Genomic DNA, 16,098 nt, shown 5'->3' on the forward strand with positions numbered 1-16,098 from the left:
CCCGCCAGGCACTCGCTCCGCCTCTTCGCCCCCATTGGTCTTAAGCACCGCCCGGCATCCCTGCGATTGGCTAGACCGTGCCCGTCGCGTCCAATAGGCTGTGGCGCCGGCTTTCCCGCGGCTGTTCGCTGTTCCAGTGGGTCGTGGCGGTGGCGGCAGCGGCGGTTAGGGGATGTAACGGTCGCCCGGCTCCGGCGCGACGATGGCGGCCGTAGGGTCCGGAGGCTATGCGCGGAACGATGCAGGGGAGAAGCTGCCCTCTGTCATGGCGGGAGTTCCGGCGCGGAGGGGCCAGTCCTCCCCGCCCCCCGCCCCACCGCTCTGCCTCCGGCGGCGGACGCGACTCTCGACGGCCTCCGAGGAGACGGTACAGAACCGGGTGAGAAGCTGCTCGCCATGTCTACCCCAGCTCCAGGCTTCCTAGGTTTCCCCTAATCCCGTCCTGAGAACTGTGGCCCCGACATCAGCCCCCGGCCAGTCCCCTCAGGTTGTTCCCTGCCATGCCTTGTCCCCTAATCCCCGCCCCTTTAGCCACGGCCCCTCCCACTTTCTCCTCGCTGCCTTACCGGCTCCACCCTCAGCGTTGGAGCAATTCCGGGGTTCCTCCCTGGTTCCCACCCGTGGAAATGCATTTTGCTTCTGCAAATCACAGCCTAGTCCTGCTATATTTTAACTCCCGTTCTATCGCCTTTAGACGTCACGATCATAGCTCACTGCAGCCTCACTGCCCCGGCCCCCGCTGAGTCGTTAAGGTCCCTTCGAGGGTTCGTTCGGTCCAGAGTGTTACCTGCCCCAACTCTTCCTCGCTTCTACCCCTCCTTCTCTCACCTTCTGCGGTCTCTATCCTTTTTCCTCACCAAGGTGGGATTCTTAATCCATATTGTCACTCAAAACTGAAAAAGACGTGAGCAGTTATTTATAAAATCTCTGCATTGCTGCCTGGGGAGGAGGGCGTACAGAACAGTTCCCTAAATCCTGAGACAGAAACACGGAAGGAAATGATTTCACAGTAGGTAGAAGGAATTCCATTAGCACAGCGGCAATTAAAAAAAATTGTTTTCCAGCTCTGTAGGCACAAAATCTGTTTTTATAAAATGGAGATGATAAGAACCATACTACTGGTAGGGCACGGTGGCTCACGTCTGTAATCCCAGCACTTTGGGAGGCTGAGGTGGGCTGTTCACCTGACATCAGTTCAAGACCAGCCTGGCCAACATAGTGAAACCCCGTCTCTACAAAAAGTAGAAAAACTAGCCCGGCGTGCTAGCGCGCACCTGTAATCCCAGCTACTCGGGAGGCTGAGGCGGGAGAAATCGCTTGAAGTCGGGAGGCGGAGGTTGCAGTGAGCTGAGGTCATGCCACTGCACTCCAGCCTGGGCGACAGAGTGAGACTCTGTCTCAAAATAAATAAATAAATAAATTATACTGTTGCATTGGAGCGAAATGAAATTTTAATTGTGATCTTCTTGGCACAGAGTCCAGATAAAGGGAGGATACCTGGTAGCTGCTGGTGGAGCTTGTTCCTGCCCCATGACTTTCTCCTGCACTGTGATTATACCGCCCACTCCTGGCTACAAGGCTCTGGTTGTACCTCCCATGTCCTCTCTGTCACCAAGGTTCAGCCACACTGGCCTGCTTTTGGTTTTCCTGAGGCTCCATATTCTTTTCTGCCTCCTGGCCTTTGTGATTGGTGAGTCCTCAGCCTGGGCTTTTTGTTGCAATCTACCTGGCTGGCTCCTTCCCATCCTTCAAGTCTCAGCCTGAATGTCGCTATCCTGAAAGGCCTTCTCGAACCCCATTCTAAAGCAAACACCCACCTTCATCTCTCACCCAGCACCCTATACTTCATAGCCTTTATCTTATATGTTCCTGAAAGTGCCCTTTGAGCTATTAAACTACATATAACAATAGCAAATTCAGAGAGGCGTTATAGCAAGGTGGCTAAGAGCACAGACTCTTGCTGATGGTATGGTTGGACCCAGGCAGCCTGAGCTTAAACTTTAGTCCTGTTCTTCCTGGCAGGTTATGAACTTTTCTTTTTCTTTTTTTTTTTTTTTTTTTTGTGAGATGGGGTCTTACTCTGTCATCCAGGCTGTAGTGCACTGGGGTGATCTCGGCTCACTGCAGTCTCAGCCTCCCCGGGCTCAGGTGATCTTCCTACCTCAAGCCTCCTGGGTAGCTGGGACTACAGGCGCATGCCACCATACCTGACTAATTTTTTTGTGTTTTTTGGTAGAGTCAGGGTCTGGCCGTGTTGGCCAGGCTGGTCTTGAACTACTGAGCTCAAGCGATCTGCCTGCCTCGGCCTCCCAAAGTGCTAGGATTACAGGCGTGAGCCACTGTGCCCCGCCAAGTTATGAAGTTATCTGTGCCACAGTTTTCTTATCTGTAAAATGAGAATAATGATGTAGAAATCTCTCATAGGGTATTTGTGAGGATTCAATGAGGTCACATATCCTAGGCACTTAGAACAACACTGGCACATGGCAAGTTGTTAGCTAACTCTATTCATGTTAGCTAATACTGATACTATGACTGTGTATTTGGGGTAATATTTATTTATTTTTTTTGTTTGGCAGCACAGAGTTGATCTGTCTTGCAAAGACCTAGTCTAAAAGTAACTATTCATACTAGTGCCCAGTAATGCTGATCGACAGATAAGACAACATGAGTGCCATGGCTTGGTTGTTTGTGTTGGAATCCTGGCACTACCCCTTCCTGGATGGGTAACTCCTCTTGGCCTCTATTTCCTCATGTTTCGTTCCCCTTTTTTTTTTTTTTTTTTTTTGATGTGGAGTCTCACTCTGTCACCCAGGCTGGAGTGCAATGGTGCCATCTCAGCTCACTGCAACTTCTGCCTCCTGGGTTCAAGCGATTTTCCTGCCTCAGCCTTCTGAGTACCTGGGATTATAGGTATGGGCCACCACACCTGACTAATTTTTTTGTATTTTTAGTAGAGACAGGGTTTCGCCATCTTGGACAGGATGGTCTCAAACTCCTGACTGAGCCACCACACCCAGCCTTGTTTAAATTTTAAATATTACTGTTCATGTGGTTTTTTTTACTTGTTGAAACTGCTCAAATTTCTGGACTGTGAATCTGATGTGGGGAAACCGTCTACCTTTGGTCACTACTGTGTCTCTCCTATACAGCCCAAAGTGCTAGCTTTGGAGCCATACTGCCTGGGTTTGTATATCAACATTGCCACTCGCAGATGTAGGATCTTGGGCCTCAGACTTCTTACCTGTAAAACAGGGCTGATAATAGTGCCTTCTTCGTGGCTTGTTGTGGGGATTCAAGTCTTTTATACATATGAAAGTACTAAGAGGCTGGGCGCAGTGGTTCATGCCTGTAATCCTAGCACTTTGGGAGGCCGAGGTGGGTGGATCACCTGAGGTCAGGAGTTCAAGGCCAGCCTGGCCAACATGGTGAAACCCCATCTCTATTAAAAATACAAAAATTAGCCGGGCATGGTGGCATGCACCTGTAATCCTAGCTACTCAGGAGGCTGAGGCAGGAGAATCGCTTGAACCTGGAAGGCGGAGGTTGCAATGAGCCGAGATCTCACCACTGACTCCAGCCTGGGTGACAGAGCAAGACTCCATCTCAAAAACAAAAAGTACTTAGAAACTTATTCAAAGGTCACCTTCTCACTGTGGCATTCTCCCCCTTCCCCTGCACTCCTAATCTCCTTACCTGCTTTCTTCTCTCTTGTACCCATCATTACTTGGCATCTATTTCACATATTTGTTTTGCTCCTTTTCTATGTCCTACATACCCATCACCAGTAGAATGTGAGCCCCACAAGGGCAGGGATTTGTCTCCTCCTCACCACTCTGTGCTTTTCACCTAGCGTTGTATTTGTCAAAGGAATGTTGAGAGACCAAGTGTTAGCTGCTGGTGGATGGCGTGGCCACAGAAGCTCAGTGAGTGGGTGTTGAATGTAGCAGGACCTGAATGGGTGGCCAAGGCGGCTGCACCATCTGGCGCCGGCTAGGGCGGGTGCCTCTGACTTGGACTTTTTCTTTGCAGGTGTCACTCGAGAAGGTACTTGGCATCACAGCCCAGAACAGCAGTGGCCTAACCTGTGACCCCGGCACAGGCCATGTGGCCTACCTGGCAGGGTAAGCAGATAAGGGCCTCCACGCTAATCATTGCTAGGGAATTTGGAGCTTGGAACCCGAAGCTATCTGTAAATCGCTCTGAGCCTCATCTTTCTAACCTGTAGAATGTGGATAATGGGGCCTGCCTCTGAGAGCTGTGGAGAGGATTCCATAGCCCCCTCTCTGTCTAGAACAGTTCCTGGCATGTAGTGAGTGCAATGAAAATCTTTATTATGACTACAGGGGAGAGGTGACAGCGATTCTGGGAAAGACAGGTGATTAAAGTCCATGCTGTGGTGTCAGGTAACCTGGATTTGTGTCCCAGCTCTGCCATGTGTGCTGCTCTCTGAGCCTCTTCCTCTGCCTCTGTAAAACAGAGCTAGTGACCCCCTCTGCTTGCATAGTTGAGAAGACTGAAGAAGATGCTACAGCTGTTCATTCCATAAATACTCATGTAGCCTGGCACTGTGCTAAGGACGTCCCCTCTCTGGGTTTGTTTCCTTATCTATAAATGGGCCTAAAGAGTCCTGACCTGACCTGGCAGTTGTGAGAATTTAAAACAATTACATCTGTCTCTCTCTCTCTTTTTGTTTTGTTTTGTTTTTTTGAGACAGAGTCTGGCTGTGTTGCCCAAGCTAGAATGCAATAGTGTGAATAACAGCTCACTACAGCCCCAACCTCCTGGGCTCAAGCAATCCTCCCATCTTCACCTCCCACGTAGCTGGGACTACAGGCACATGCCACCACGGCCAGCTAATTGTTTTTAGTGGAGACGAGATCTCACTCTGTTGCCCAGGCTGGTCTCAAACTCCTGAGCTCAAGTGATCCCTCCCCCGCCCCCCCCCCACTCCCAAAGTGCTGGGATTATAGCCAGCTTAAGGTCTTAACTAGCCTAGGGCCTGACAGACATTACCTCAGAGGAAGTGTTGGTTTCTATTTAAGAACATAGTAATGTTAAAGTGCCCTAGAATTCTCAGTGTAAACACCTGGAGGAGGGGGAGGAGGAGACCAGAGAGAACCGAGGGAGCTTGTTTATTTGTGGGCTTTTCTGGTGGGAATAGAATCATCCCAGGACCCCAACACTCCCCCCAGTTGAGGCACATTTTCCTCTTTTTTCCCAGCTGTGTGGTGGTGATTTTGGACCCCAAGGAGAACAAGCAGCAGCACATCTTCAACACCTCCAGGTAGGCTGAGGCCTGGGCCCAGGGGCAGGGGTGGAACCAAGGGCTCAGCACGCCTCCCCTCCCCCACACATACCTCCCCCATGAGTCTGGAGGTACTCATGGGTAGGTGCTCACTCATTCACTCACATGTTGGCTCAGTAGCATTCGCCTGTGCTGGGTGCTGTTCCGTGTGCTGGGTGCTGTTCCGTGTGCTGGGGACACAGCAGTGACCAGAGGAGACGAGAATCTCTGCTTGCTAGAGCGAGACCGACTGTAAACTAGTCAGCAAATTACTGGCTGATCATGATCAGTGCTATGGAGGAAATGATGGAGGATGTCTTCAGGCAGGTTTGTGGGCAGAGAATAGGAGGAAAGCCTTATCAGAAGGCTCAAGGAATGCCGCCTTGACTCTGAGACCTGAAGGAAGTGAGAGGGTGACTCATAAGAAGCTGTGTAGGGAGAGCGCTTCAGGCAGGGGGCACAGCAAGGGCAAAGGCCCTGCAGTGGTTAAGAATCTTGGGTGCTTTAGAAGCAGCCAGGGATCTGGGTGCCTGGAGAAAGGGAGCAGGGGAGATGAGGCTGGAACAGGCAGAAGCCACATCCCGTAGGCCTTGCAGCCTTGGAGAGGGGCTGCATAGCATGCTGAGTGCAGAGAGCAGCCACAGGAGGGCACCACAGGCCAGGGATGTGCTTTTCACCCCCAGCACTCCAGCAGCTCTATTCCCTGCTTTGTTTCTCTCCACAAAATTTGCTCCCATCTCTGATAATGCTGTCCAGTTTCCTCATTGATGGTATTCACTGTGGGTCTCCCCTCCTCAGTGTGAGCACTCTGAGAGCAGGGACTTTCTCTGAGTTCATTTCTGTGTCCCTAGCACCAAAGAGCACTATCTGGCACATTGATGGCTATTTTCTAAGAGAAAGACTGAACATGATTTGGGTTTTAGAAAGATCCCTTCAGCTGTAAGTTTACTAGGGAAGGACCTGCTCCTCTGCCTTGGGGCTAACTGATCACTGTTACCCTAGGGATGTGGTCCCAATAGGGCTGTGACCTTTGGAAGGCACACCATGTCCCTCCTTGGCATAGCTCAGGCTCAGCTTCTTTGGCCCAGTTCTCCAGGTGGATGGATAAGGAGTGGGTTTTCTCCTGCCCTTATGGTCCCTAAGATACGGTCCTTAAGCTACGGCAGGTTCTTGTTATCTGGCAGAAGTGCATTCCCTCTTGAAAGTGGCTTTTTGGACCTTTTGCTCCTAACTGTGGGTTCTGTTACTGGTGATAAGGGCAGAGCTGGGTTCCATTCCTAGCTCAAGCGTCTATTCACTGTGGAATCTCAGGTGAGACACTTCTTTCAGAGCCTTGGTCTCCTCTGAAAATAAAATAGCTGCCTCCAACTGGGAGAGCATTCGTAAGGCAGCAGCTACAAACCAGAGTCACACAGACTTGCCCAATACAGTATGTTTTGAAGGTTGGATAAGTGGACAACATTTCAAGTTTTTTAACACAAAAATCCAAATGTCCCTCTTGTTTGGAGAAGTGAGAAATTCTCTGGCCTCTGGGGCCCAAATTCCCCTGTGGCAGTGATGGGCTGAGCTTAGTGAAATTTGTCAGGCCCGTTGTGGCCAGTTCCTCACACCTGTGTTGCCTCCGTAATCCCTGTAGGCAGTGGAGTGGGTGGCCTGGATCTGTAGTAGATGGCACGCAGGTGCCCGCCCTTGGCCACCAGTGGGTGTGCATTAGGAGATGGTGTGGCCAGTGTGGGGATTTTCACTCCGACTGCATATGAGAATCACCTGGTCCCTGTGCCTCACCCCAAGAGAAGGCCAAATCAGTTGATCTGGGATGAAACTTGGGCATTGGCAATTTGGAGACTTTTTATATTGAAATAATTTCAGACTTAGAGTAGTACAAAGAGCTCCTATATACCTATGTACCTTTCACATATTTCACAAATGTTAGCTTTGTTTTTTTTTTTTTTTTTTGGACACAGAGTCTTGCTCTGTCACCCAGGCTGGAGTGCAGTGGCACAATCTCAGCTCACTGCAACTTCCACCTCCCGGGTTCAAGTGATTCTCATGCCTCAGCCTCCCAGGTAGCGGGAACCACAAGCATGCGCCACCATGCCCAGCTAATTTGTGTTTTAGTGGAGATGGGGTTCATCATGTTGCCCAAGGTGGTCTCGAACTCCTGAGCTCAGTCTGCCTGCCTCAGCCTCCCAAAGTGCTAGGATTACAGGTGTGAGCCACTGCACTTGGCCAAATGTTAGCATTTTACCACATTTGCTTTATCATTTTTTGTCTATATACGTATTAATTTGTTCTGAACTATTTGAGAATCAGTGGTAGACATGATGCCCCTATATCTCTAAATACTTCATGCCAGGCACGGTAATTCACACCTGTAATCTCAGCACTGTGGGAGGCCTTGGAGGCAGGAAGATCACTTGAGGTCAGGAGTTTGAGACCAGCCTGGGCAACATGGCAAAACCCTGTCTCTACTAAAAATACAAAAATTAGCCAGGCCTGGTGGCAGGCGCCTGTAATCCCAGCTACTCGGGAGGCTGAGGCAGGAGAATTGCTTGAGCCTGGGAGGCGGAAGTTGCAGTGAGCCAAGATTGTGCCACTGCACTCTAGCCTGGGCAACAGAGCAAGACTTCGTCTCAAGAAAAATAAAGTAAAATAAAATAAATACACTTTGAGAGGCCGAGGCAGGTGGATCACCTGAGGTCACAAGTTTGAGACCAGCCTGGACAACATGGTGAAACCCTGTCTCTACTAAAAATACAAACATTAGCTGGGCGTGATGGCGGGTGCCTGTAATCCTAGCTACTCGGGAGGCTGAGGCAGGAGAATCGCTTGAACCCAGGAGGCAGAGGTTGTAGTGAGCCAAGATCACGCCACTGCACTCCAGCCTGGGTGGCAGAGCAAGATTCCGTCTCAAAAAAAAAAAAAAAAAAAAACTTAATAAAATAAATACTAAAGTGTGTATTTCCACACACACACACAAAAAATGACAGTCCTTTTAAACTGTAATATATCCAGCAAAATCAGGAAATGAAAATTGGTACATCACTCTCATCCACTCCCCAGAGGGCTCCATTCAGGAGTCATCCTTTGTCCCATGAATGTCCTTTATGGCCAAAGGATTCCGTCTAGAATCACACATTGCATTGAGTTGTCCCCTCAGTCTCTTTCAGGCTGATGTGGCTCCTCTGTCTTTTCTTGGCTTTCAGGATCTTGACACTTTTTTTTCTTTTTGAGATGGAGTCTCTCTCTGTCATCAGGCTGGAGTGCAGTGGCGCGATCCTGGCTCACTGCAACCCCTGACTCCCTGGTTCAAGTGATTCTCCTGCCTCAGCCTCCCGAGCACCTAGGATTACAGGCATATGCCACCACGTCCAGCTAATTTTTGTATTTTTAGTAGAGCCAGGGTTTTACCATGTTGGCCAGGATAGTCTCGATCTCCTGACCTCGTGATCCGCCTGCCTTGGCCTCCCAAATTGCTGGGATTTACAGGCGTGAGCCACAGCACAGCACCCGGCCACTTTTTTGTGTGTGTTTTTTTTGAGACGAAATCTCACACTGTCGCCCGGGCTGGAGCGCAGTGGGGCAATCTTGGCTCACTGCACCCTCCACCTCCTGGGTTCAAGCGATTCTGTGCCTCAGCCTCCTGAGTAGCTGGGACTACAGGCACGCACCACCACGCCTGGCTAATTTTTTGTTTTTTATAGTAGAGACGGGGTTTCACTATGTTGGTCAGGCTGGTCACGAACTCCTGACCTCGTGATCCACCTGCCTCAGCCTCCCAAAGTGCTGGGATTACAGGCGTGAGCCACTGCGCCTGGCCGATCTTGACACTTTGAGGATTGTAGATGAAGTATTTTGTAGAGTGTCCCAGCATTTGAGTTTGTCCGATGCTTCCTCACGGGCAGACTCAGGTTCTACATCTTTGGCAGGAACAGATCAGAAAGGGTGCTGTGTTCTTCCTGGTGCCTCCTCTCAGGAGGTCTCCCATGACTGGTGGTGTTCACTGGGAGCACTTGGCCAAGGTGTTGCCTGCCAGATTCCTACACTTCAAAGCCTCTCTTTTCACCTTTGTGATTAGCAGGTATCCTGGGGACATCTTTTCTGAGACTGTGCAAATATTAACCTGTTCCTCACCAAAGTTTCAGTCAACTAATCTTAGGCTTTGACACTTTTCAGATGCTCCCCAGGGAATTCTAATGTACAGCCAGGACTGAGAACTACTGGCTTAGAGATCAGGGCTCTGCCCTGTCTGGTTAGGTAACTGCAGGCAGGGGACTTCCCTGTGTTGCAGTCACCTCATCTGCAAAGTTGGTTCATGAGAGCCCTGACTCCATGAAGCATGCTTGAGGAATCAGTGCACTGATGGCCACACAGCATTTGCCAGAGGGCCAGGCACAAGGTCAGGGCATGCGACAGGTTAGAGGTGGCTATAGACAACAGAAACCCCTCCACAGCGTGGCTTAAAACCCAAGGGCATGCTCTTCCTGCATGTCATAAGTCCGGAGGTGGGCCCCCAGGGGCTGTGTCTCTGAACACCACATTTTTTTCTCTCTCTCTTTTTGAGACAGAGTCTCACTCTGTTGCCCAGGCTGGAGTGCAGTGGCGCGATCTTGGCTGACTGCAAGCTCCGCCTCCCGGGTTCACACCATTCTCCCGCCTCAGCCTCCAAGTAGCTGGGACTACAGGTGCCCGCCACCATGCCCGGCTAATTTTGTTTTTGTATTTTTAGTAGAGACAGGGTTTCACCGTGTTAGCCAGGGTGGTCTCGATCTCGTGACCTTGTGATCCGCCCACCTCGGCCTCCCAAAGTGCTGGGATTACAGGCGTGAGCCGCTGCACCCAGCCCCGCTTCATTTTTTTTTTTTTTGAGACAGAGTCTTGCTGTGTTGCCCAGGCTGGAGTGCAGTGGCACGATCTTAGTTTACTGCAACCTCTGCCTCTTGGGTTCAAGCAATTCTCCTGCCTCAGCCTCCCGAGTAGCCGGGATTACAGGCTCCTGCCACCACACCTGGCTATTTTTTGTATTTTTAGTAGAGGTGGGGTTTCGTCATGTTGGCCAGGCTGGTCGCGAACTCCTGACCTCAAGTGAACCACCCACCTCTGCCTCCCAAAGTGCTGGGATTACAGGCGTGAGGCACCGCACCCAGCCCCCATTCCTTCTCTCCTGTTCCACCCCATTTATTGTGAGGCTTCTGGTCTTGAAGTCACTTCATGGCCCAAGATGGAGTTCTGGCTATCGTGTGCATATTTCAGGAGGGGAACTGGTGGGAAGCAGGGCAAAGGGTTCCCTTTGACAAGTATTTCAGGAAGTCCCACACAGCATGTCAGTTTACTTCTCCTTGGCCAGACTAAGTCATGTAGCTGTACCTGCATAGTTGCAAGCATAAAACTGGGGTTACGTCAGTGAGGAAGGAGAGGCGAGTGGATATCCAGGAGGCAGCTTGCCCTGTCTGTTGCAGTAAGGAGCCACGGGAAGCCTGGGAAGCAGGTTGACTTGATGAATATTCCATGAAATTGCCAAAGTCTCACTTAGCGACATTTGCTTAGTTATCTGCACACCAATTTACCATCTCACGTAGGGAGACATTTATTAGATGGTTAAGGAACAAAGGTGAAAACAAGATTAAAAGAGAGAGGGGAGAAGAAGGAAACCATACAATCTGGGAACAGTGAATCTTGCTGCCAGAAACCTGCGAGCTAGCCTGTTCATTCAGTCCTTGTGCAGGCTAGCTAGGAGTATCAGAAACATTTTGGCTGTTTATGGATTTTCCAGAATACGTTGAGTATTTAGCAGTGGAGCACACGCTGCAGGCTACCTTGATGTGATGCCTGCCAGGATCCTCCCATCAGCACCACCCGTTTAGTTAGGCCAGGCCTGTACCATTTCCTGCATCTCTATTTCTCAGTGTTATAGAGCGGATAGAGTCTTAGGGTACCCACTGCGGCAGAGGGAGAAGAAAGCAGGGTCCGCATACAGTGTCTACTCCATTTGGGTTTGGTGTCTCAGGGTAGAAGGGGCCTTTGCATTTACCCCCATTTCCCTGTGTGCTTTGCTGGGCACACCAGCAGCACTGGCTCTGTGGGAGCTGCTTGAGCTCACCTCTCCTGGCCTCTTCCGAGGCTTGGGAGGCAGGAGAGGGCAGAGTCCTCTCAGAGTCGCCAGGATGGAGTCTGGCTGGCCACCCTCAGCAGAACCAGTGATCAGCTCTTTTCTTTATCCCCAGGAAATCTCTGAGTGCTCTGGCCTTCTCCCCTGATGGGAAGTACATAGTGACAGGGGAGGTGAGTCATGATCGTGATTGAGTGGGAGTTGGGGACTGGGGGGTCTTGGAAGCCATTCCTTCTGCTCCTGGCAGGCCTGTGAGTCCCTGGAATAGCTCCTTCCTGGGCTAGAACAGCCCTGTAGCAGATGGGGGAGGTGGCTTTTGGGCACATCCTGTGGCAATGCCATCTTTGGCCTTGACAGCCCCTCTAGCCCTGCCCAGTACAGAGCCCAGCAGCAGTAACGACCCCACCTTCCCTAGAATGGGCATAGGCCTGCCGTGCGCATCTGGGATGCGGAGGAGAAGAATCAGGTGGCGGAGATGCTAGGCCACAAGTATGGTGTGGCGTGTGTGGCCTTCTCACCCAATATGAAGCACATCGTGTCCATGGGCTACCAACATGACATGGTTCTCAACGTCTGGGACTGGAAGGTAAGAGCCAATCAGCAGGCCTGTGGCAGGCAGCCAGCTGCCAGAGCATCCTATGTCTTGGGCACAGGGAGAGCTACATGAGAGGATGCAGTAAAGTGCTCACTCACCCAACAGATAACAGCTATTGAACACCTGTGACGTGCTGATACCTTATTGTCGGGCACAAGACAGGTTCCCAGCTAGAAGAATTATAAATATTTTTATATTGACCAGCTGTGACCTTAGGCAAGTGACTTAACATCTCTGTGAGTCTGTTTCCTCCTCCTCTGTTAGATGGATATAGTAGTACTTATCTTGTTGAGTTGTGAGACTTTAATGAGTTGATAAGCACTGGAAGGCTGGGCTTTGGAACAGCTGTGGAGCTGGCAGAAGTGGGTACCAAGTCCTGGCTCTGCCCATAACCCACTATGTGACCTTGAGCACATGACATCTCCCCCTCTGAGCCTGGTAGGGTTGGGGAGAAGCACCTCCCTCATGGGGCTATTGAGAGATTGAGGGAATTTCATGGGTTATCCTGTGAAGGGTTCAGGGCAGGGCCCAGAGCAGAAGCCCCATCTGTGACAGCCATAGATTGTGTTGTCCTTACATCCCAGCCATGACTGTCCACAATACCATGTGTGGGCTGCAGAGCTTAGACCCTTGGAGAGAACTCTGGAACATACTGTCCCATGGGGACCACTCCAAGCCTCTGTCCCCTCCTCTGGCGGTGAGGAATGAGCAGGGTGCCCCACATAGGTTTCCCCATACAGCAGCTCCCTGGAGGGTCCTAGGAAGACAAACTTGGAGCGGGGACGAGCAGGGAGTTCCAGCCTGAGGGCAAAGGCACAGACAGTCCAATGGAGTGAGTGCTGGCATGAGCTTCTCTGCACTTATTCTTCCAGAAAGACATCGTAGTGGCCTCCAACAAGGTATCTTGTAGAGTCATCGCCCTCTCCTTCTCAGAGGACAGCAGCTATTTTGTCACTGTTGGGAACCGGCATGTGAGGTTCTGGTTCTTGGAAGTCTCCACTGAGACAAAGGTGAGTTTCTGTCCCTGCCCCTTCAGCCAGGCCCTGAGGGAGTCACCATCGGTGGCAGCATGGGCTCCTGTTTCTCCCTGAGATTTGAGGGCAGCAGTCTCCGGCCATTTGGCCTCTCAGAGGCCCAGCTGCAGCTTCTGGGCCTACTCTCAGGGTGCTGATGCACAGGCCCTGCCAGGAACCCCCTGACCCTAGGACCAGCTCTCATTCTTGGACTGCTGCTGTCCAGCCCCTCTGTCCAGAGTGGTAGAGTTCTAGTGTTTTCTTCCCTTCTCCTCCATTTGGAAGAGCTTCTTAGAGTTCTCCTGTTTTGTTGTGTCCTATCATCTGGTCATGCAGGTCCCATCGTGGCCCTGTTGGGGGCTCAGCTATGTGGACAGTATCTCACTCTGCCCTCTGTGTCTCCAGGTGACAAGCACAGTGCCCCTTGTAGGGCGCTCAGGCATCCTGGGTGAGCTGCACAACAACATCTTCTGTGGTGTGGCCTGCGGTCGGGGCCGGATGGCGGGCAGTACCTTCTGTGTGTCCTACTCGGGCCTCCTCTGCCAGTTCAATGAGAAGAGGGTGCTGGAGAAGTGGATCAACCTGAAGGTACCACCTCCCTCTCTGCCATCAGTTGGACAGACTCTTTCTCATGATATATGTCTGCAGGGGTGCTCATCAGCATTGACCACACAGGTTCTGCTTATGTGACTAGTGGTGAATGACTCCCCATCTCTGAGCTTCAGGTTCCACATCTGTAAAATGGGAGTACTGCTGTCCTCCCCACAGAGCTGATAAGGAAGTCAGATAATATAGGCAAGGCAGTGAGCACAGTGCTTGGTGCCCTGAAGTGGGCTCAAGGTGACAGTTGTTTTCCCATGACTATTTGATCTACTTCACATTTCTTTTCTCCTTTAAGCACTCTGACTGGTAGAGGATTGCATTTTTTAAAAATAAGAGGTACCATTGATTTAATAACTTTTCAGTCAAAAAAGACTACACAAAATACATAAAGTTTTATTTATTTTTATTTATTTTTACTTTTTTTTTTTTTTTTTTTTTTGAGATGGAGTCTCACTCTGTTGCCCAGGCTGGAGTGCAGTGGCGCAATCTCAGCTCACTACAAGTTCCGCCTCCCAGGTTCAAGCGATTCTCCTGCCTCAGCCTCCCAAGTAGCTGGGATTATAGGTGTGTGCCACCACGCACAGCTAATTTTTGTATTTTTAGTAGAGACAGGGTTTTACCATGTTGGCCAGGCTGGTCTCGAACTCCTGACCTTTAGTCAAGATCCACCCGTCTTGGCCTCCCACTGCGCCCGGCCATAAACTTTTAAACTAAAGCATGATCTGTTGATACAGTGGGGAGCTTCTTTCCTTTAGTATCTGAAGGTTTGAGTCCAAGCTGTTTTCCCATCTGGAATCAGTTGCCCATTTGGCTATCCGCCTGAGCGTTGTGGTTTTCTCTCCTGTTCCTGCTCTGCCTTTGTGACTCACTCAGGAGATCACCTTCGAGGTTATTGGCATGTGGAAGAGTTCCAAGTTTTATCTCTGTCCTAGTTGGTTAAACATAATTTTCTCTTTTTCAAGCAAGTGAAAAGCTTTCAATAGATAGATGTTTAGTTCGTAAGCACTAAATGACTCATAAATTAAGTCCCTGTAGATTGGGAAAAACTCCTTAAACTGTGTCTAGAGGTCTAGCACTTCCTAGTAGGATAGACAGTCCTTTCTAGATACTGTAACTTTTTTCTGTACCGCTTTGGAGTACAGTCTTTATGAGTTGTTTGTAAGCAAAAGGGAATAAAATTTAAGCCTAAAGCCTGGGCGCGGTGGCTCACATCTGTAATCCCAACGCTTTGGGTGACCGAGGCAGGTGGATCACCTGAGGTCAGCAGTTCAAGACCAGCCTGACCAACATGGTGAAACCCCATCTCAAAATACAAAAAATTAGCTGGGTGTGGTGGCGGGCACCTGTAATCCCAGCTACTCTGGAGGCTGAGGCAGGAGAATCGCTTGAACCCAGGAGGTGGAAGTTGCAGTGAGCCGAGATTGTGCCATTGTACTCCAGCCTGGGAGACGACAAAAAAAACAAAAAACAAAAAAAAAAACTCCATCTCAAAAAAAAAAAAAAAATTTAAGCCTAAAATTCAACCCTGTTACTACAAGTGACTTACCTGAAGTTGCAGTCTGCTGAACAGGTATTTTCCGTACACAGCTACGTTTCTCTGTAGACAGCAGTGACAATTCTGTTTCCGTTCATGCCTTTGCCTATCTGCTGGCCCATGTCTTTCAATAGCAGCAGTATACTATATCCTGATTTCACAAATCTTAAAATATGCTAAAATGGGTGTCTTAGACCCAAGGAACTATAAGTCTTCTCTGGAGGCCTAAGCCTGCTCTGTCAGTCCCCATATCCCTGGGCCAGGCCACGTGAAGCACCAAATCCACTGGGATCCCTTTTGCCCCTACAGGTCTCCCTGTCTTCCTGCCTCTGTGTCAGCCAGGAGCTCATCTTCTGTGGCTGCACAGATGGGATAGTCCGCGTCTTCCAGGCCCACAGCCTGCACTACCTCGCCAACCTGCCCAAGCCACACTACCTTGGGGTAGACGTGGCACAGGGCCTGGAGCCCAGGTACTGCCCTGTGGGGAGAGGGAATGGGAGGGGCCCACCCAGAGTCTATCCACTGGCATTCATCCATGCTTCCAGATCCATCTATCTGTGTGTCCATCCCACAAATACCCATCGTGACTCTCAGCCCTGGGCATTACAAAGCAGAAAAGTCCTTGCCTTCTGAGGCAAGCCTCACAGTGAGAAGTGAGGCTGGGTAGGGGGAAGAAACGGCAAGAAAACAAAGGAATAAACAATATCATTTCAGATAGCGGTCAGCATGGTGAAGAACAGTGCAGAGCAGGTGTGAATGTGGTGGAGTGTTTCTATCCACATGGCTGACCCCTACTAAGCGGCTGCTAAGTGCCAGCCCTGGGCTGGAAGCAGGACACACCTACAATGAAGCAGCAAAATCTCTGCCTCTGTGCAGTATAGCAAGGGGGCTTGATGATAAGCAAGTAAACAAAAAAGATAATTTCAGATAGGCATCAGTGCTTTGGGGAACACAGCA

General features: G+C 50.3%; 1 protein-coding gene across 4 annotated transcripts in view; it reads left to right on the forward strand.

Annotated features, from left to right (window-relative positions):
* The first annotated feature begins 61 nt into the window (after nt 1-61).
* The window catches only part of WDR62 (WD repeat domain 62), a 49,830-nt gene continuing 33,793 nt past the window's right edge, over nt 62-16,098 (forward strand). For 3 of the 4 annotated variants that reach the window (XM_058425324.1, XM_032170610.2, XM_058425326.1), the window contains exons 1-8: nt 63-379; nt 4,033-4,124; nt 5,225-5,287; nt 11,512-11,569; nt 11,812-11,982; nt 12,864-13,001; nt 13,410-13,592; nt 15,451-15,611. In XM_058425324.1, the coding sequence (XP_058281307.1) occupies nt 203-379; nt 4,033-4,124; nt 5,225-5,287; nt 11,512-11,569; nt 11,812-11,982; nt 12,864-13,001; nt 13,410-13,592; nt 15,451-15,611 (1,043 nt within the window). In that variant the 5' untranslated portion in view covers nt 63-202. Of the gene's footprint in view, nt 380-4,032; nt 4,125-5,224; nt 5,288-11,511; nt 11,570-11,811; nt 11,983-12,863; nt 13,002-13,409; nt 13,593-15,450; nt 15,612-16,098 lie in introns of all 4 variants that reach the window. The other variant, XM_058425325.1, reaches the window with a different exon arrangement.

This window comes from Hylobates moloch, unplaced genomic scaffold, assembly GCF_009828535.3.
Source record: "Hylobates moloch isolate HMO894 unplaced genomic scaffold, HMol_V3 SCAFFOLD_12, whole genome shotgun sequence".
Taxonomy (NCBI): domain Eukaryota; kingdom Metazoa; phylum Chordata; class Mammalia; order Primates; family Hylobatidae; genus Hylobates; species Hylobates moloch.